The sequence below is a fragment of the Notamacropus eugenii genome, chromosome 1 (assembly GCF_028372415.1).
Source record: "Notamacropus eugenii isolate mMacEug1 chromosome 1, mMacEug1.pri_v2, whole genome shotgun sequence".
NCBI classification, from domain to species: Eukaryota; Metazoa; Chordata; class Mammalia; order Diprotodontia; family Macropodidae; genus Notamacropus; species Notamacropus eugenii.
This window is the reverse complement of record NC_092872.1, coordinates 474,685,884-474,707,466: the sequence shown is the minus strand read 5'-3', so window position 1 is coordinate 474,707,466 and position 21,583 is coordinate 474,685,884. Positions and strand designations below refer to the sequence as shown.

The 21,583-nt window shown below is 42.6% G+C and overlaps 1 protein-coding gene and 1 pseudogene across 3 annotated transcripts in view; both read right to left on the bottom strand.

Annotated features, from left to right (window-relative positions):
• Window positions 1-21,583, bottom strand: part of CPNE2 (copine 2) — a 91,931-nt gene that overhangs the window by 39,152 nt on the left and 31,196 nt on the right. For 2 of the 3 annotated variants that reach the window (XM_072632315.1, XM_072632316.1), the window contains exons 3-8: window positions 20,671-20,850; window positions 16,388-16,462; window positions 4,020-4,091; window positions 3,450-3,533; window positions 1,395-1,484; window positions 361-459 (exon numbers count right to left, since the gene is read on the bottom strand). In XM_072632315.1, coding sequence (XP_072488416.1) covers window positions 361-459; window positions 1,395-1,484; window positions 3,450-3,533; window positions 4,020-4,091; window positions 16,388-16,462; window positions 20,671-20,850 — 600 coding nt within the window. The remainder of the gene's footprint in view (window positions 1-360; window positions 460-1,394; window positions 1,485-3,449; window positions 3,534-4,019; window positions 4,092-16,387; window positions 16,463-20,670; window positions 20,851-21,583) is intronic. The other variant, XM_072632317.1, reaches the window with a different exon arrangement.
• On the bottom strand, window positions 6,136-7,192 carry LOC140519386 (small ribosomal subunit protein uS2-like; annotated as a pseudogene).

The following is a 21,583-nucleotide window of genomic DNA, read 5'->3' as shown; positions in this document are numbered from 1 at the left end:
TATGAACCCTTGGGAATGGTATGTATATGTGTGGGGGGGTGGTGTTTATTCAAGGTTGGAGTGTTTGCCTTCCCTGAACTGGCTGGAGCTCTTCCCAAAACAATAGGTCATTGAGGTTTGTGTCCTATTGGGGGTGGGGTGAAGTTGTTCTCTTTCCACCAAGAAAGGGCTCACAGGCAATGGCAGAATGCCCTATTCCTACATGCTCCACAGTTTGTTGATGACTGTGCTCATAGTATAGGGCATCTTCTCAGCCTCCTGAGAAATTAAATCCCCTTACCTTTTGAGGGAGGCTTCCTTCCTATCTAAATAATGTAAAACTGCTGTCTCACATGCCCAAGTCCCTTTACCCCATCTCACCGGAACACCATCTCGGGCCTCACACATCTTCACCACTGAAGTCTGGAACTCACCGATGAAGTCATGGCCACCATCATTATCATAGTCATAGCACATGACCTGAGGGATCAGAGTGGGTAAAATCAGCCCAGGGAATCCCCTCCAGGCATTCTCTTAGACAATACTCTCAGTTCTCTCTCCTAGTCCTGGGGTAGTTATCGTACCAACTCAAATGTTCAATGAACTCTTCTGGAAAGTTGAAAATTACACCAAGTGCTTTAATGTCTTCCTGGTCCCCAATTCTGTATCATTTAAGCAGCTCCTAACTCTACTATCTCTTCCAGAAAGCTTTCTAAGATTGATTAAGAGGAAGACAATTATTATCCCCATTTTACAGATGAGGAAATAGAGAGAAGTGAATAGGTAGTAGCAGAGCTGGGATGAGAAGCCAGCTCTCCTGATCCCAAGTCTGGTGCCTTTGGTTATACCAGTGTTTTCTAACTACTGGTCCATAGACCATCACCTGTCTATAGCAATTTTTTTTTTCACAAGCTCACAAAATTGTTGATACCTAATGTCATTGTTTCTTAAAATGGATATATTTTTAAACAGGACGCCTCCTTCTTCTTGTCCTGCTCTTCCTACCTCCCAGACTTGTGTCCCCACTCCCTGAGTTTGAGAGCCCTTTCCATCCTAAAATTGAGTAGGATAGCTTTGGTAGAGAATTTACAGATTTCCTGTCAGTTTGCAGTAGAGGATGAGTTGAGAGATGCTATCCTACATCACATTGCCCTCTGCCTTCTAATTCTGAGCAGGGAATGTAGCAGATTTGCTTAATAAAGTACTCAGCCCATAATCACCTATAGTCGAGGGTTTAAGAATGCCTGATCATGGCTACTGAATTTTACCTCTGCTCCATGGACTTCAGGACTCCTGGAGGGGAGGGAGAATCTGACTAGGAAGTCACTTCCCCTCCCCAACGGGACAACTGTGACAACTGGGCACACTATGGAAAGAACCCAAGACAGGCACTAAACAGAGATAGCTGAACTTACCTGAATAGGCTTCTCCAAGTCTCCATCACATAGTGACACCAAAGGCACAGTAAATGGCTTCCACACAGGATCCAGAGTGTACTTTATCACCTTTAATAAGGAAGGAGAGAGTTCTGTTAGTTCTGTTCCCCTCAGTCCCTCCCCAAGGAAGGGAAGGAGAAGGGTCAGGCGTATTTCTGAGATGCACCTGGCTAGGTTGGGAGGGAGGGCTTCGAAGGATTAGCTAGGAAGGGAACAGACTTTAAGAAGAAAGATATATCATTCAGATATTTATTAGGTACATAATATGTATAGACCTAGACTCTAGGGAAGCAGGTCACAGAAATAAGAGGTGGTCTTTGTTGTCAAAAGGCTTATGGTTTAGCAAGGAGATAAAATGTGAAGGCAGAGAAGGACTAGGGTAAAGAAAGCCAGGTGTGGGTGCCGGTATGCAAGGGGGTTGGGGGAGTCAAGCAGAGATTTCTTTCCAAAGTGGCAGACAATTATGCAAATCAATACATTTCTAAACTAATCAGACCCTGGCCCCTACAGTTTCCCACCTCCATGCCAGTGACCTACTTTCTCATACTGGAAAAGCCTTCACCTCCGCAGCCTCAGCCTCTAATGGGTGAATTCCTCCATGGAACAAACTTCCATTTGAGGAAGTCCTAATGCTAACTATGCTCACATCTAACCCAGCTCAACACCCAAATCTCTAGATAACTTTCAACATTTTTAAAATAAGATTTTGAGTTTCAAATTTTTTTCTCTCTCCCTCCCTCCCTTCCCATCCCCCCTCTCCAAGATGGCAAGCAATCTGATATACATTATACGTGTGCAGTCATGTAAACATATTTCCACATTAGTCATGTTGTGAAAGAAACAGAACAAAGGGGGAAAGCCACAAAAATACCAAAAAAAAAGAAAATAGTATGCTGCAATCTCTATTTAGACTCCACAGTTCTTTCTCTGCATGTGGATAGCATTTTCCAGCATGAGTCTTTTGGAATGGTCTCGGATCATAGCTGATCATCACACAGTGTTGCCGTTACTGTGTACAGTGTTCTTTGGGTTCTGTTCACTCCACTCAGTATCAGTTCATATAAGTCTTTCCAGGTTTTTCTGAACTCTACCTGCTCATCATTTCTTATAGCACAATAGTATTCCATTTCATTCCTATACTACAACTTATTCCGCCCTTCCTCAGTTGATGGGCATTCCCTCAGTTTCCAATTCTTTGCCACCACAAAAAGAACTACTATAATATTTTTGTATGTGTATGTTTGGGCAACTTCCCCACCGCCTTTCTTCCTCCTTTGAGCTACCTTTTATGTGTTCCCATTAGAATTTAAACTCTATGAGGGTAGGGACTGTCTTTCTTCCTTCCTTGTATTTGTATTTCCAGTGCCTAGCATGGTGCTCGGCACACAGTGGGCACTTTCAAAATGCTCACTCATTCCCTTTCTTTGTCTACCCAAAATGATGATCATAATGATCATCGCTGGCATGTATATAGTGCTTTAAGGCTTGCAAAGTATCTTACACATATTACTGCACTTGATCCTCACAACAACCTTATGAGCTAGGTACTATTATTATTGATACTATATGGATGAAGACACTGAGGCAGACAGGGGCTAAGTGACTTCCCCAGGGTCACACAACTAATAAATGTCTAAGGCCAGATTTGAACTCAGGTCTTCCTGACTCCAAATCCAGCATTCTGTCCACTTTGATACCATGTAATTGTGTAATGTCAATACTTGACATACTGGGACTCAGCCCCACTGTAATTGGGTCTGCCCCTAAATGACAGTGAGAACAAAGTCCCTAAACCTGAGTTCTGCTCAGGCAAGGACTGGAGGAAGTTGTCCTTCACTGCCTGGTTTAGTGACTCTAGTCGACTTATTTTCTTAAGACTCACAGAGTTTCTGGGGATCTGGAAGATAATCTAGTCCAACCTTCTCACTTTACAGAAATAGAAACTGAAGACTTGACAGGAAACATAATTTGTTCAAGGTCACATAGTGAATTAATGGTAGATAGATTCACATATTCCATGCAGATATCTCTCACCTCTGTCCGGTGAACAAGCATCCATTTGCCATCATCTCCTGGCTTATAAAACTCTAGAAATGGATCTGATTTCCCAAAGAGGTCCTATAGGGAGAAAAGATGTAGGTTACCAATAATTCCTGTGCGGCCATCATTTCTATTATCTGTTGTAGATGGGCATAGAATGGGGATTGAACTGCCCTAGAGGGCATGGACTATGGCATAGGAAATTCTACTGCTTGGAAACTCCTTTCTCTCCAGAGGCCAGGATAGATGAGACAACAATGACCAAAGTGACAGGTGGCTGGATTCTCTTTGTCCAAGAGATGTCAGGATCATGAGGACAAAGAATGACAAGAATTTGGACTAGGGTTAGATGTTTAAATTTTTATTTTTTGGTGAAAATGAAGACCTTTTCTCAGGAAAAGAATCTAACTACGACCTGAGTCCCTAGTCAATTCCCAAGAGTACATTTTTTCTGGCCATAGGTCTATACTGCTTAGGAAAAGGAATTCTAATTTTCAGGATCTGGGACAGGTGGTACATCCCCAAAGCACACAAGTGCCTCCTCCCCACTCTGTTCCCACATACCTTCTTGTCCAGTTTCCTGCCTGCCATGCTCAGCGTGATGACTCGGTTGTCTGATAGTTCCTGGGCAGTGATCTGTGAGGCAGGTGAGAAGGGGAAGGGCACAATGAAGGTTGAGTCCTGACCATTTTCTCCTGACTCAGGCCCATAAAAGGGGGAATTTGGGGGGAAGATTGAGGACATTAAGCAGAAAGCTGAAGCCATGGACACAGTGTCCTGAGAAAGAAAGGTTAAGCAAAACCTAGCAGATCCAGCTTGGGAAGAGTGGGCTAGAACAGAGAAGAGATGGGAAGGTACCAGAAAGAAAATAGCAAAGCCAGAGGCATATTTGTACAGAAAAGAACAGTAAACATTAAGAAGACATTAAACATTGGTGAAAAAAGTAGTTCCTGAATTTTTGTTTTTTTGAGACTGTCTCCCAATCTCACCCTGACCATAAGTGCAGTGATTGGTTAAGAAGCTTGGATCGGTTTCTTTTCCAACTGGGCTGGTTCACTGCTCCTCCTGTAGCCTCCCTGCTACCAAAGGCTCACTTTATTAAGGCCATTCTTACTGTGGACACCCCACTGGCTTTAGCTCAGACCCCTGGAGCTCTAATAGTCTCAGCCTCCCAGTAGCATGGATTACAGGCATGCACCACCATGTCTGACAGTCCCTGGTATTTTAAAATCCTGATGTCAGTCATCAATGGTACCTATCCTGTTTCAATAGAATGGGAAATTTTGCTCTCTACGTACCCAAATCCATTCTCTTTACATCTGTAGAAAATGCAAGGCAGTGGACTACATTTTTGTGGTAGCAAAAAAAAAAGTAGATGCCCATCAACTGGGCAATGGCTACACAAATAATGGCATATAAATATGATGGAGAATAACTACACTATAAGAAATGATGAATATGACCTTTTCAGAAAAGCACAAGAAGACACATGAATTGATGCAAAATGAAGTACTGTGAAAACAATATACACAATGAATGCAATAATGTATTTGGAAAAAAAAGAAAAAAGAAACTGCATATTATCAAATTATAGTGAGCTTCATAAAAAATAGATGAGGGAAAAATACCTCCTTTCTTTCTTGGAAAAGGTGAGATACTATGGGTATGATACACAGCAGATGCTATACTATCAGACTGAGTTGTTGCATTGTTAGTTTGGGAGACCTGCTTTTTCCTCCTTTTTTTTTTTTTTTTTAACAAGAGATGATTCTTTGAGGAGAAGATGTATATATATGAAGAGAAACAGATTGATTAAGGTGACAGAAAAACAAAAGATAAAAATAAAAAGCTAAATTTAAAAAACAACGAGAAAGCATCATGTTCTAATAGAACGAGGATTAGGCTTGGACTCAGGAGACCTGGGTTTAATTCTCAGGTCTGACATTTACTAGGTTTTTGACTGAGCAAATCACTTCCTCACTCTATTTCCTCATCTGTAAAATGGACATAATAATACTTGCAACACACCTACTGAGTAAGTTTTATAAGGTCAGAATTTTGTAAGCCTCAAAACACTAGAACTGTGAGCAATAACTATTTTCATTTGATTATTTGCCTTGGTCCCTGTAAAGTACACAAAGAAGAATATGAAATAGTCCCTATTCTCAAAGATCTTAGAGTAGATCCTTTGTTTGACACAAAGACAACCAACAACATCAAGCTGCATACAGAGAGTAAAGGTTGTGGGACTTCAGAAGAAACACATCACTAAGACCACTTAGATTAATGGATTTAAAGTGGTGGTAGATATATCAAACTGCTTGCCTTCTCAGTAAGGGGCGAGGAAAAGAAGGGAGAGAACTGGAACTCAAAATTTAAAAAAAAATCCAAATGTTAAAAATTGTTCTTACGTCTAATTAGGGAAAAATATTTTTTTAAAAAGTGGTGGTAGAATGTTTCATGGAAGAGCTGAGTATTGAGCTGAGCCTTGAGTATATATTATCAGAAGAGAAGGGGGAGGGGCAGGTATTTATCTCATTGAATGGTTGTAAGGAGGGCATTTTATAAATATTAAGGCCACAAAATCAAGTGACTTTCTACTAGATCTAATCAGCCAGAGCTGAATGGGAAAGATTTGGGTTAGTTTGAAATTCAGCAGATGAATGTTTTCTAGGGTAGATTTTCTTTTTTCTTTCGTAAGAAACCAATGCTTATTTTCCATCAGCATTTTTCCCAACATTATTAGAGCATCTAGAGCAAAACTTAAGACCACTCTGTGGTAGTTCCTACCCACTCAGTGGCCTGAGCAGTAGGAGTCGCAGACTAGTCCTCAGTAGCCAGTTGAGCATTCCAATCTTCAGCAGGGAGTTGCTGAATGGGCACAGAAGGCATCTGTACTCCCTCAGACCAATCAGCCACCTTGGGTTAAGTAGAAATGAATTCTGGGGCAGGTGCAGTCCATTCACCCTGAAACTCCTCCTTTGTCACTGCTGTCTCAGCTGAGGCTTGCTCTTCCTTTTCAATCTCCTCTGGATTCCTGTAGAAGTAAAGATCAGGCATAACCTCCCATGGGTGTTCACGGGACATGGTGCCACGCATATGTAGGACTTCATGGGTCAGCATATACCACATCAGACCCACCAAGTGAGCTCCCTTGTTGTTACATGGAATAGCAATGTCCACATAGCACAGTGGGGAGTCTGCATTGCACTGTGCAATGGTTGAGGAGGTTAACACACAATACTTCAGTCAGAGGCTGATGATCTGTCCGAGGATCAGTGACCACCAAGGTGGGGAGGGGCTCCCTAAAAGCTACCTGGATCTGGTTAGTGAAGATGCTGGTGTGAAACGTCCAGTAATAGGTGTGGTACCAGTGGCAGCAGCAAATTTCAGAACATCCCGCTGGCCAGTGTTCCTGGATGAGATGACAGTAACATCAGCTGGGTTTTCAACGGCAAAAATGGCATGAGCTACCAGCAGCTTTTCCCAAGTTCTCTTCAAGTCAATGATGTAAATGCCATCACTCTTCCTTCTGATGTTCCATCTGGAATTTCAAATTGGTGCCACCCAAATGAGTTCCTGCAGCAAGGAATCTGGAGACATCCTCCTTCATCTGCAAGACATCTAGGGCTCTGGACATTGTGAAAGTTTCCGTTCAAAGTTATAAAGGAAACCAAGAACAACGCTGTATGGAACCCTCCTTGAGGCAGTGCGGAAAGCTCTAAGGTAGATTAAAGGTTTAATGCACAAGCCCCTTACGTTATGGTGAAGTGCAACCTTTCAGGTCTTCTTACCACTTCCTTTTGTGCATTTTACTTACTCATCACAAACGTTTTGTTCCTCCTTAAGTTTCCCACAGCAACTCCTGCCTCACTCTCTCAGTTGAGAAACTCATCTCACATTTCGCCAAAAATTTCCTTTTCCTCTCTCCTCATCTCAAATCAGCCAGACATCTTTCCCCACCATCTCCTCCTTCATCCATGTCTCAAATAAAGATGTAGCCCTTCTCCCTCAAGACAAATCCTTCTATATGCACCTTTGATCCCTTCTTCTCTAGTCTTTTCCAGCAGATTTCCCCCACAATCACCCCTACTCTCACTCTAATCTTTAAGATCTCCCAGTTACTGACTCCCTCCCTGAAGGCTATAAACAGTACCCCCTAGATCTTCAAATTAAAAATAAACTAAAAAAAAGCAACCCAAAACTTAGCTTGATCCAACCATCTCCTCGTGCTATCATCCTTTGTCTCTTTCCCTTCTCTACTAAACTCCTGGAGAAAGCCATCCACCAGGTACCTCCACTTCCTCTTCTATTGCTTTTAAACCCTCTGCAGTCTGGCTTCTGACATCATTCAACTGAAAATGCTCTCTCCAAATAATCTAAAATTAACAAAAAAACCAATGATCTCTTAATTGCCAAATATAATGGCCATTTTTTAGAATTCCTTCTTCTCGACTTCTCTGCAGCCTCTGGCACTGTCAGTCACCACTTGAATACCTTCTCTTCTCTGGGTTTTTGTGACATTGCTTTCCTTTGGTTCTCCGAACTGTGTAATCACTATGCAGTCTCCTTTGCTGGATCTTTATCTAGAAACCCTGAGGATCTTCTCCGGAACTGATTTTTTTTTTTAATAGGTAAAAGAGGCCTTCTTTTGCCTCATTTCTTATCTATCCTTAATCACTAAATGGTTGTTAGCTCAGACAAACTGAGACCTGGGAAAGACCTTAGCTTAAAAAGGCCAAGGTCTCTTACCGTACTGGGGGTCATCTCCAGTCATCTTGATCTTGCCACGGGACCTAGATGACTCTGGAGAAGAGAATGAGACTGATGACTTTGCACAGTTCTGACTCACTTAAAGCCAATTCACTTGCAAATCAAGACATCATCTTCTTGAAGTCACTGGTTCTCTTGAAGAATGAAAAGACAAACAACTTCAGATTATATCTAGTATCCCCGAGGGCTCTGTCCTGGGCTCCCTTCTTTCTCTCACTTGATGATCTCATCAGCTCCCATGGGTTCAATTTTCATCTCTATGTAGATGATTCCCAGTCCTATATATCTGGCCTTAATATCTCTCCTGAATTCCAGTCCCATATCACCCACTGACTTTTTAGATATGTCAAATGCCACATGTTCAAAATAGGACTCATTTTCTTTCCCCAAAAAACTCTCCCTTATTCCCGACTTACCTATTACTCTCAAGGGCACAACAATCTTCCTACTCATCCAGGCTTACAGCCTCAGTATCATTCCTGAGTTCTCACTCTGACTCATCCCACATACCCATTCTCTTTATCAAATCTTGTTTTTGTTTCCACGTCTCTCTTATATGTACACTTTTCTCCTCTTGCACAGCCACCACCCTGATATAGGCCCTCATCACCTCTCAGCTGGACTATTACAAAAGCCTTTGACTTAGTTTCCCTGCCTCATTTCATCCCAATTAAATTCATCCTCCACTTAGCTGCCAAAGTGATTTTCCTAATGTCACCCCACCCCATACTTCAGTGGTTCCATATTCCCTCCAGAATAAAATATAAAAGGCCCTTTTTAGCATTCAATGCCCATTTAGCCTTCACAATCTGGTCCCTTCCTACCTTTCCAGTCTTCTAAAATTTTACTCTCCTCTACACACTATGATACAGCTACATTGGCATTCTGGCTGTTCCTCAACACAGGATACTCTCATCTTCTGACTCTACATTTACACTGACTCTTCCCTATGCCTAGAATATTCTCTCCCTTCATCTCTACCTCCTTCATCTCCTGACTTCCTTCAAGACTCAACTCATATATATCTCACTTTCTAGTCTCCCCCCCTACCCCCACCTTATTGTTGTGAACTGGATTTAAGTGAGCGAGGGCTATGCAAAGTCACAGTCTCCTCTGGAGCTATCTGGGTCCTCTGGCCAGATATACATGACTAAAGCCTTCCCTCTGAGATATTTGTTGTTCAGTTGTGTCCAGCTCTTTATGACCCTATTTTGGATTTTCTTGGCAAAGATACTGGGTGGTTTGCCATTTTCTTCTCCAACTCATTTTATAGATGAGGAAATTAAAATAACCAGGGTAAGTGACTTACACAAAGTCATACAACTAATAGCTGTCTGAGGTCAGATTTGAACTCATACAGAGGAGTCCTCCTGACTCCAAGTCAGGTTCTATCCACTGTGCCACCTAACTGCCCCTAAGATTCTTCTGTGATTACCTTCCATTTATATTTACACAAACACACACACACACACACACACACACACACACACACAATGTATCTTGCATGTATATAGTTATTTGCATGTTTTCTCCTCTCCCTAGACTACAGGCTCCTCGGAAGGCAAGGGCTGTTTTTGTCTTTCTTTGTGCCCCCAGCTCTGAACAGAATGCCTAGCACATAGTAAGCACCTAATAAGTGCTGGATGACTGTCTCTAGGTTCCAACCAAATTGGACTACTTGCTGTTTTTTACCTTGTTCTGCTCTCTCCTACCTTTGTGCATTTGTGAAGTCCACCTACCTCTGCCTATTGTGATCTTTCTCTTTCTTAGGCTCAGCCTTCTTCATAATCCCCACAATACTATAATATCCTCTCCCACCTTAAATTTCCTAGAGTCCTTTTTCAAAAAGTCTTTCCCCTATCAAAACAACTCTGAGGTACCAAATCATACCTATCAGATTGGCTAACATGACAAAACAGGAAAACGATAAATGTTGGAGATGATGTGGGAGAGTTGGAACACTAATTTATTGGTGGTGGAGCTGTGAGCTGATCCAACCATTCTGGAGAGTAATTTGGAACTGTGCCCAAAGGGCTATGAAAATATGCATGCCCTTTGACCCAACAATATTACTTCTAGGGCTGTAGCCCAAATAGATCATAAAATGGGAAAAGGACCCACATATACAAAAATATTTATAGCAGCTCTTTTTGTGGTAATGAAGAACTGGAAATCAGGGGAATGCCCACCAACTGGGAAATTGACGAACAAGTTGTAGTATATGAATATAATGGAATACTATTGTGCTATATGAAATGACAAACAGGTGAACTTCAGAAAAGCCTGGAAAGACTTATACGAACTAATGCTGAGTGAAATGAACAGAACCAGGAGAACATTATACACAGTAACAGCCACAGAGTGCCAGGACTGTTTCTGATAGCCTTAGCCTTTCACAGCAATGCAAAGACCTAAAACATTTCCAAAGGACTCAATGCAAAATGCCATCCACATCCAGAGAAAGAACTATGGAGTCAGAACATAAAATGAAGCACACTATTTTTTCTTTTGTTATGTTTTGTTTTTTCTCATGGTTTCTCACATTCATTTTAATTTTTCTATGCAACATGACTAATGTGAAAATGTGTCTAATAAGAGTATCTGTGTAGAACCCATAGAAGATTGCATGCTGTCTTCGGGAGAGAAGGGAAGAAAATTTAAAACATATGTAAGTGATTGTTGAAAGATGAAAACAAATAAATGAAAAAGATAAACAAACAAACAAAAGTCTTTGCCCTATTGCATTCCACCTTGTATCTTACTCCTTTGCATACAAGGCATATTCCACTCAGGAGGCTCTTCGAAGGAGGTACTGCGTTGGATTTCATCTCTGTATCCCTAGAGCTTAGCCCAGGGCTCTATTTCATATCCATTTACTAAAATGAGCTTTCAGTCTCTTCTTCCCAAGATACTGGAAAACAACAAAAGCATAGTATTCCATCTGCCTGTGACTTAGTTACCTTCCTGGCTAGGGAGCAGGGTGATGGACTGGTGGGCTATATTTAGTCTCATCACCCTCTGTTCTGCTAGAATAATACAAGCTTTCCAGGACAGATCCAAATATTCAATGGGACCAGAAATATAGAAATGGCTGTCAGGTTTTCTCCCTCTCACCTCTGACCAGAAACAATAATCCAAAGACAGAAATAGCTTCATTTCTTCTGTCTGGATGTGCTTTCCTGGGCTGTGGGGGAGGAGCAGACACTCTAAGAGCAGAGGAGCCTTCATGAGAAGCAAATGGTTAAAACAGTATGTCACAGAGCAGTATGTCTACAGGGAAATGAGGGACCAGTGAGATACCAATAAGAGGAAAAGATACAGTATGTTCATATTCGTTGATGGCCTTCTTGCTGTACCTCACTTATGACATTCAATTTCCCATCTCTTTCCCTTTGTACTAGCTGTCCCCCATGCCTGGAATATTCTCCCTCCTCACCTCACCTCACCTCAGATCTAACCTCACACCTCACCTCACCTCACCTCACATCTCACCACACCTCAACTCACTTCACACCTTACCTCAGACCTCACCTCACCTCACACCTCACCTCAGACCTCACCTCACCTCAGACCTCATCTCACCTCAGACATCTTCACCTCATCTCACCTATTGGCTTCTTTCAAGACTCAGCTCATCTCCCACCTTCAGCAGGGGCTCTTTCCCTTCCCTTTCCCCTCACTTGTACCTTCCCTTTGAGATTACTGTTCATATTGCATATGTTTTTTATGTGCATAGCTATATGCATGTTTTTCCCAACATTAGAAAGTGAGTTCCTTGAAAGCAGGGACTGGGCTTTTGTATCCTCAGCTCTCAGCATGGTGCCTGGCTTAATAAATGCTTGTGGATTGACTGACTGATAGATATGAGGTCCTAGACCATGACATGAGCCTGCTATCTTTCTGGGGTTATCTTTGACAATGATTCACAAAGTCTAGACATTTCCCAAGGAGATCATAAGGAAGTGTGATTAAAGGAATGTGGATAACTCCCTCCAAAGGTTGGACTTTGATCATGGCTCTGGAGAGAGAAGAGACCTTCAAGGTCACCTTTGGCTAAGAGAGGTTCAGTGAATTGTCCACAGTCACACAGCAAAAAGAGGCAAAGCTAAGATTGCAATGAACGTCCTGTGACAACAAATCCAATACTGCAGCTATGGTGCCATGCTGAAGGACACTGGCAAAAACTGTTTCTGAGCAGGGGAGAGGCAAAACTGAAAAGCTTCATTGAGATGCCCATGTCTGATGGAGGGAACAGGGAGTGGAATGAATGCAGTAGAGGCAATTGTGGCTGGAGTAAGAGGGTTTTTGCTGAACCCTGTTGGTCTCTATGGAACAGAACATTTTCTGAATCACATAAAGCACTGTGAGTCTAGTCCCTGGATAGGAAAGAAATAACCCAGTCCTGCAGCAGTTTGGTATGTTTCACCATGAATCAGTCTTCACTGTTCTTCAGTCTAGGCCCTATATGCACTGCAAGGAGGCAGGGTGGGGATCCCAAAAGGATCCTCTGGACAACCAGCTCCTCAGAAGGTAAGTGACCTTAAGGCTAAAGATTTCAGCAATGGATTCTGAGTCACTTCTCATAAATCACCATCATACCCACCCAACATTCTTATGTAGAACCTTGATCTGGAAGTCAGAGCTGAGTTCTAATTCTAGTTCTCCTACTCACTTGTCTATGTGTGTATGTCAGCTTTCCCATCTGTAAATTGAAGCCAAGTAACTCCTTTTTTTTTCTTTGCTTGTGTGCCTTGGTTTACTGAATTGTAAAATGAGGGTGGTTGGACTAAATGCCCTCTAATGTCCTTTCAATGCTAAATTAATGATCCTCTAAATTTTAAAATATCATTTGTTCCTAAGTCGTTTTATAGTTAATTTCTTTCAATTGCAGAAAACATAGATGATGATGTTGACAGTACTGATGAGAAGATTGCATCCCTTCTCTCTCTCTCCCCCATCCCACCACTCCAAGTGGGGTCATAGCAGCCCCTGTGACTTTTCTGTTCTCCCAGTTCCTTCCCAGAACATTCATCATCCAGTCTCTATGACATCACAGCTAGTTGCTGTGGAGAGCATTAGGGAGTTGCAAAAGGAGGATTAAAACTTCAAATGAGGTCTGAGTATTGAGTTGGTTTTATCAAAGTGCCCCTGAAGTGAAACACAGAACCACAGAATTGCTCATTCCCTCCCCTCCTTCCCTCACTTCCTCCCTCCCTTTTTTCCTCTCTGGCCCAGTAATCTGAAAATCAAAGGCCAGACCTTCCAGGGAAGAAAGAAAGTCTTCTATTTCTAAAGCCACTGTGGGAAGCAAACATCATGGGAACCTCCCAGAGTATCACAGCCCTCATTAGGGCCTTCCCTTTCAACTTTTACCCCTCTCTTAGTCTTCTAAGTGCCCAGGAAGGATGCTCTGGTATTCCAATGAAAGCATGAGGCCTGATCTCAGGTGAGAGAGCAGCTCCTCCCCACGCCATCATTCGGCTGAGACACAAGTTGGCCTTCTCTCATCTAGGATGCCTCCTCCAGGCTTTTCTATTGGACAGGGGCTTCTAAGAAGCCCTCGCTTTGATCCCTGTGTCACCCTAGCAATTAGGACTTTGTCCTCTTTTCCTCCATAATGCTGTATGTCTAGATAATTGAGAGAGGATAGCAATTTCAAACATAATCAACCCTGGCAGTCCACCCATGCTAACAGAAGGGAGCAAAGCCACAGTCAACACAAACACCTGAGCAAGCAACCAAAAAGCAATGAGAAGTGGATGAAAGAGGAGGGCATCCCGGAGAACGACGAGCTTGTGAATCCAGCATCAAACATTGATTAAGTGCCTATTTATTAAGTACATTGTAATGTACCAGGCACTATGCTAGGCACTAAGTGTTCAAAGAGAAAAAAAATGAAATTGCCCTTGGCCTCGAACAAGCTTATATTCTATGAGGGAAGGCAACATGCACATAAATATTCATGAAACATATACACAATAAACACAATTTAAATTGTGATGACACTAATAGTGGAGGGGGGGGGAAGGGGAAACCAGGGAAGGCTTCATGTAGGAGGTGACCTTAAGGAGAGTTTTGAAAAAACAACAATAAGAAACTCCAGGCATATATTCCAGGCATGGAGGCCAACCAGTACAAAGAGGTGGAAATGGCAGATGGAGAGCTGGGTGTGAAAACAACAGTGGCTAGACTATGGAGTGCATGGAGGGGAATAATGTGTAATGAGGCTGGAGAGACACCTTGATGCCAGATTGTGAAGGGCTTTACAAGCTACACACTGGAAGTTTTATTTATTCCCTGAGGCAATTTGGAATAACTGGGAGTTGACTGGGTTTACTAAATGACATCATGAGCCCTTCATTTCAGAAAAATCCCTTTGGGAGCTGTGTGGAGGAGGAACTGGGAAGAGACCTGAGATGGGGAAACTGAGGCTATTGCAATAGTCCAAGCAAAGGGCAATGGGGGCTTGAACTAAGATGGTGGCCTTGTGGAGGACAGGGCAAGTATGCCAGAGAGATTGGGGAGGTAGAAATGACAAGACCTGGCATGGAAATGGATACATGTGGAGAGAATTTCCTATTTTTCAAAGCCTTTTCCCATTCCTTGTTCCACCACTAGGATAGGCATAGTGTGTTTGTCCTTCGTTGCTGAAGAAGACCATGCCATCAGAGAAATGATGACATGACTAGCACTCGACTTTGTTTTTTTGAGTGAGGGAGGGCTGTGCAGGTCACCAGCCTCACTCCTCCTCCAGAGCCATCTGAATCTAGTGACCAGATATTCATGAGGATGACTGGAGATGACCCAGGATGAGGCAACTGGGGTTAAGTGACTTGCCCAAGATCACACAGCTAGTGAGTGTCAAGTGTCTGAAGTGAGATTTGAACTCAGGTCCTCCTGACTCTTGCCCTGGTGCTGAACCACTGAACCACCTAGCTGCCCCCAGGATGGGCATAAGACACATACAGTAGCAACTACAAGGCAATGGGCACTAAGTGTTCTTGAGGGAGGTGCAAGGTGCTATGGGGACATGAAGAGGAAGGAAGATTGATATTGGTTGGGGGTGGGGGGGAGTTGGAGGTCAGGGTAGGGCAATAGGATCCAGAAAACTAGGGATGCCTTTGTGGAAGAAATGACATTGAAGTTGAGTCTTAAAAGGAATGAGTAGGATCTTCACCAATGAAGATATGGGAGATGGGGAAAAAAATGATAGATTTTGAGATGGGATTTCAGAAGTCATCAGAACCAAATCATTTGTTTTGCAGATGAGGAAACAAGTTTAAAGAGGTAAAGTGACTTTGCCCAGGGTCATTCCAGTAATAAGTGTCAGAGTTAGAATTGAAACCCATGTCTTCCTGACTCCCAGACCAGCACTCTAGAGGAAGGGTTCTTAACCTGATTTTTGTTTTGTTTTTGTATCTTGGACCATTTGGCAGTCTGATGAAGCCTACTGACCCCTCTGCAGAATGTTTTTAAAAGAAAAAAATTAAATACAAAGGATTAAAAAGGAAATCAATTATATGGAAATGGTTACACATTTTAAAAATCTCAAATTCACAGACCACTTGAAATCCATTCACAGACTTCTTGATAGATCTATTATTGATCAATTGATGCAAAATTTCTTCGCACGATTTATCACAATTCCCATCCCCTTGATCCTCCAAGCCAAAGTTGGCTCAGGGAACCCAAGGTGGTAACCACAATGTTCCTAATGGAAGAGCACCAGACTATGAGTTTCAAAGGGCTCTATGTGCCTTGCCTAGCCTGGTTCACCACAGGAAGGCATTCACCTAGAAAGTTCTAGATGGTTGACAGTGGATAACAAGGGTTGCTGGAAGGGGCCAGGAGCAGCTCTCTCCTTCCTCTGCTACCCTTTGGAGGGGTATTTTTTTTAAACCTGAAAAATATACCAACAATGGGAATGCCATCATCTGTGAGAGCTCATGGCTGTTGCTAAGAGACCTGTTGCTAAGTTGTAAGTTCTGTCTTTTTTACTATAAACAAAGCTGATGATTATCTGTGTGCTGGGGAGGCAGCCCATTGATGTCGGGCTGGCCCCAAGAGGAAGGAGGACTGGGAGAATGACACTTTTGGCAGAATAGAGAATCCAAATCAAAAGACAGGAAAGAGGACGGAGCCCAAAGAAATCGCCGTACCGTGATCAGGCCCTTCCCTGCTGGCTTCTCGTTCACCAAGACCAGGGGCCGGGTGATTTTCTTGCTGGAGACAATCTGAGGAAAGGAACAAAAACAAAAGCTTTGAGGCTTGGGTCTCAAACACTGTCAAAAAATAATCCTATTCCCTTAAGTGGAGCTAGAGATTTGAATCACGAAAGTACTGTTCTGAGTCTTCTCACATTAGATTATCAGCTACTTGAGGGCAGGGACTTCGTCTTGTTATCTTCTTATATGACAACACAAAACGCACAGTCTGGGCCACCATTTCACAGAATCACAGAATTTTAGAAGTGGAAAAGACCTTAGACTCCACCTATGTCCAACCTCATTTTAGGGGTGAGGTCACTGAGGGCTTTTGAGAGGAGAAATATCTTGCCTTGATGTTTGTGTGAGAACTGAGTGTATCATTTTATTCTTGCATTTTTCCAATAGAGTGAGAAGGGCAGGCATGAGGAGGAAATGAGGTTCAAATAAGGGAAACAACTTGTCCAGGGTCACAGCAGTAATTTGTGTCAGAACCAGGATTAAACCCTAGATCATTCACTAAAAACCAACCAACCAACCAATCAACCAACACAACCCATGCTATCAGAGGATCAAAAATGAAGCACACCCCCCACTTTCTGACAGAGAAGGGGAGCTTAGAATGTAGAATGAGGAATATACGAAGACAGAAATGGACAGAGAACACAGATCAGAGAGAGGAAAGCAAACGGTTTCAATCACACAGCTGGCTCAGGTTCTCAGAAGCCAGTGTCTCCCATCCCTGTAAAAGTAGAGGGTAGCTAGCCCTGTCACTGCCAGTTAGAGCTGCTTGCCTCCACTTGGGGATACAGCTTGAGACTATGTGGCATCAGGGACAGCTCTGGTATGGGCATACGGCAAGGAGCCAAGCGGAAACTTTCAAAGAAGCCAGTTTATGCTTAATGTCAGGAAAAAGTTAAAAAGGAGAGCTACCCATCAGTAGGACGGGCTACCTGCAGAAGTGGGTTCCCTTTCACTGAAGGTCTTTAAGCAGAAGCTAGATGCCCATATATCTAACATACTGTTATGAAGATTCTTGGGGTCATCGGCTGGATTAGCTAACTACTCAGTCCCTTCCAGAGCTAAAACTGGGTGATTCTATGACAAAGGCCCCCATCTACTCACACATTTCACTCTTCTCTACAATATTAAGCATATTTATTACAAAGGTTGTGGTTTTTGGTGAGGTATGAGGGAAATGAATGTGAGAGAGAGAAAAATAAACACTTGTCAATTGAAAAAAAAATAAAATAATTTGAAAAGCCTAGATCATTATAGGACTTAATATTGAAAAACAGACCTTAGAGGCTGTCATGTTCACTCTCTATTCATTCTATGGCTGAGGAAGTGAAATCCAAAGTGCTCAGAGTCACATATATTGTAATTGGCAGAAGAGGAGATCTTGTGAGTCTGTCTGTCTCTCTGTGTCTCTCTTAATACACACACACACATACACATATCTACAGAGCTGTGTGTGTGTGTGTATCTATCTATCTATCTATCTGTCTATCTATCTATCTACATATATCTGTCATAAAATGTCAAGGCTATGTGTGTGTGTATATGTACATATGTATACATATACAGAGAGAAAGTGTGATGTGAGAGACTTCACACATGTATATACACATATATTACTGTTACAAGGAAGGATTCAGTGGAGGAGGTGGAGTTTAAAAAGGAAATGATTGTGGTATAAAGACACACATCCTATTACCTTAAAGGATCCAATACAAAACTCTCTATTTGGCATTTAGAGCCCCTTACAACCTAGCCTTATGGGGAGAAAATAAGAACCACAATCATTTTACAACATATGTATATCTCTTAGTTATCCAATATCCTAATAGTGGAAAGTCTCCAACCACTCCTGAAAAAGTAATGAAATATGACAAACTATACAAAGCTACAGCAAAGCAGATGGTTTCATCCACTGTTGTCCTTGGACAACAAACTCTTGTAGTCTTGTCTAACTCTAAATGGCCTTCTTTAACAATCATCTTAAATATCTGGTCACCTCCTTGTCTCCTGCCCTTGAACTGGGAATGTCTTCTTATTCCAGTGCCGAGCTTGGCCATTTTATGGCAAATATTCTTCCAGAAACCCCTCTTTTCCCTTGAATGTTTCCCTCTTCCTCTATTCTTTTTCATCTGTGAAATGGTTGATTGATCTAGTCGAAATTGCTACAGAATGCTGCTGACTAGACCTGAAAAGTTACTAGACACCAAAATCCATAGCCTCGGAAGCTGAAGCACAGCAGTCTTCCCTAGCAGGCCAATACATTCCTTTGTTTTCAGTTTGGCCTTCTAGCTTTGACACCCACCCCCATTCCCCACCCCTAGCCATAGGACCCCTGCTGCCAGGTATATGTCTCCTAACAGGTCCCATTCTTCTTGGTTGAGAGAATTCCCCAACAGAACCTTCCTGCACTTTCCAGTCTGCTCACACTTGGCCTAAGTCTGCATTACATTGAATAATGAATCTCCTGAAGTGGTCATACATATCCCTCCACACATTTCAAATCTTCATACATAGGTCTTCTTAGATGGAACAGTGGAAAGACCGCCCAACTTGAGAGTGAGGAAGACGAGTTCAAATCCTGCTTCTATGACTATGTGACTCTGGGCAAGTACTCAACCCTTCTGTATCTCACTTTCCTCAACGGTAAAATAGGGATGATAATAATAGCATTTACCTCACAGAATTATTGTAAGGATCAAATGAGATAACCTATGTACAACCTCAAAGCACTCTATAAGTGCTAGCTATCATCATCATCATCATCATTTTCCTAACATAAGACATCTCATCTCCCATCTCTGTGCATTTGCACCAGCTGTCCCCTATACCTGGAATGCTCTCCCTCCTCACTTTCAACTCCTAGCTTTCCTGACTTCAAGACACAGCTAAAATTCTACCTTCTATAGAAGGCACATGAGGAGGCCTTTCCTGGTCTTCCTCTGAGATTACTTTCCAATTTTATTAAATATATATCAGGTGCATACTCTTTTTGCATATTTTCTCCCCATTAGAGTATAAGCTCCTTGAGGACAGGGATTGTCTTCCTTTGTATCCCCAACTCTCAGCATAGCACTTGGTATGTATTAAGTACTGAATAAATGCTTATCGATTGGCTGACTGGAGGTGAGATTTCTAGAGGAAGGATTCTGGGATAATATCATGTCCTATTTACCAACCCCTAAAAATATCACATGTGATTTGAGCCATTGCTATTTCCCTCCTCTTCCCTGCCCCTAAAAGGGTTAGCTAAACCACTAGTCACACACCCTAAATTCTCCCCAGGGCATTCTGATCCTGGTAGGTCCCAATGAAGGAAGCAAAGGAAGTTCACAGAACTGAAGGTGACAGGCTGGGCTTGTTTTCTGTGATTAACCAAGACCCCTAAGGAATCAGTTGGGAGATTTTTCTAGTGGCAAGATGAAGAGGGACTAGCTGGGTTACAAGGAGGTGAGACAGGATGAGTTTTCTCTGGAATCCCCAATATGGGGAAAATAATTTCTACTACAGGGATCTCCCATATTTATTCTTAGCCTCACAGGGGTAAGAATTTTGAATGGTTCAATAACCCAGAGTGATCTGAAATTCTGAGGGCCAAGAAAGTATGGTTCAGGGAAATAACACCGAACTGACTTAGTGTCCTGAGTTTGGGGAAGAAGAAGCACAGATATGGCATAGTGACTGCAGCAGGGGTGGGGAACCTGGGGCCTTGAGGACACGAGGCCCTCTGAGTTCTCAAGTGCAGCCCTTTGACTGAATCCAAATTTCATAGAACAAATCCCTTTAATAAAAGGATTTGTTCTGTAAAACTTGGACTCGGTCTAAAGGCCACACCCAAGGACCTGAAAGGTCACATGTGGCCTCAAGGCTGCAAGTTCCCTACCCCTGACCTTGAGCTTTGGATTTAGAGTCAGACCTCAGAAATGCAGTCATGACAAGAGTACTGCATTTGGATCAGAGAAGCCAGGTTCAAATTCCAGCATTAGCCCTTAATACCTGTGGGACTTTGGATAAGTCTGCTGTTTCCTCATCTATCAAATGAGGAGGTTGAACCCAATGATCTGACAGTCCGTTTCTAGCTTTAAACCCTAGGAACCTATTCTTTCAATTAGGAACTTGGGGGACTATAATCAATGAGTACATTTCACAGGAGAAAATGGATTTTGGACTTGGGGGAAAGGGACAGAAGCTTATGTGATGGTACGTGGAGTTACACGTACCATGCCCAAAGTACAGGAGAACTGGCCCAGGAAATCATGCTCATCCAACTGCAGACTCGACTTGTCCTGATCAAATAGGGCGAACTTGAGTTTCTGTACTTCCTCAAAGTGATAGTCAATGACAAACTTCTTAGAAAATGCTGGGTTCAAATTGTTGATAGCAGTTTCTGTCCTGTCAAACTGGGAAAACACAGCAGTGGAGAGAGTAAAATGAATGGTTAAAAAACTAAGAAAAGAAAGAAAAATCAAACCAGATATCTGGAATCAAGTAAAGTTAATCAGAAAGCAGAACAGCCATCAGAAACTGAAGTGCAAGTCACTCTCAGAAACCAAAACTCCATTGGACACAGACTTCAAAACCCACACGAATATCACACCATCACAGATTCAGTTATATCCTGTTGCTGAGCTGCATTCCTGGCCCAGAGTCCTTGGCCACTGCTACTCTCTACCCAGTGGTTCCCACCCAAGAAAGATACAGGAGTTGGGCTCGCCACTCTAGTCCCCTTTGTCCTCAGGGTAATGTTGACATCCCCAGGAAAACAAGGACCCATTCTCAACATGGAACAGCCAACCCAAGGACCCTTGTTCTCCATTGGTGGTGGTAGGGGGAATCAGGGGTGGAATCTGCTGGTTGAGAGGAGCATGAAATACATGACAAGGATACTTTGCACAGTGGTGAGCATTGTTGTTCCACCAGCCCTGGGTGATAAACAAAGTCTCCCCATATTTTTAGATTTCATCTCCACATAAGTCTCAAATCTCCTTCATCAAGCAGAGAACTCCTTGAAGACAAGGATTGGGTCTCTTCTTTCCTCTCTCATTCCAGTGCTTCATTCAGCACTCTTGCTATCTATCATCTGGCTGCTGGTCTCTCTCCCCTGCTTCTACCAGAGCCACAACAGTACCAGAA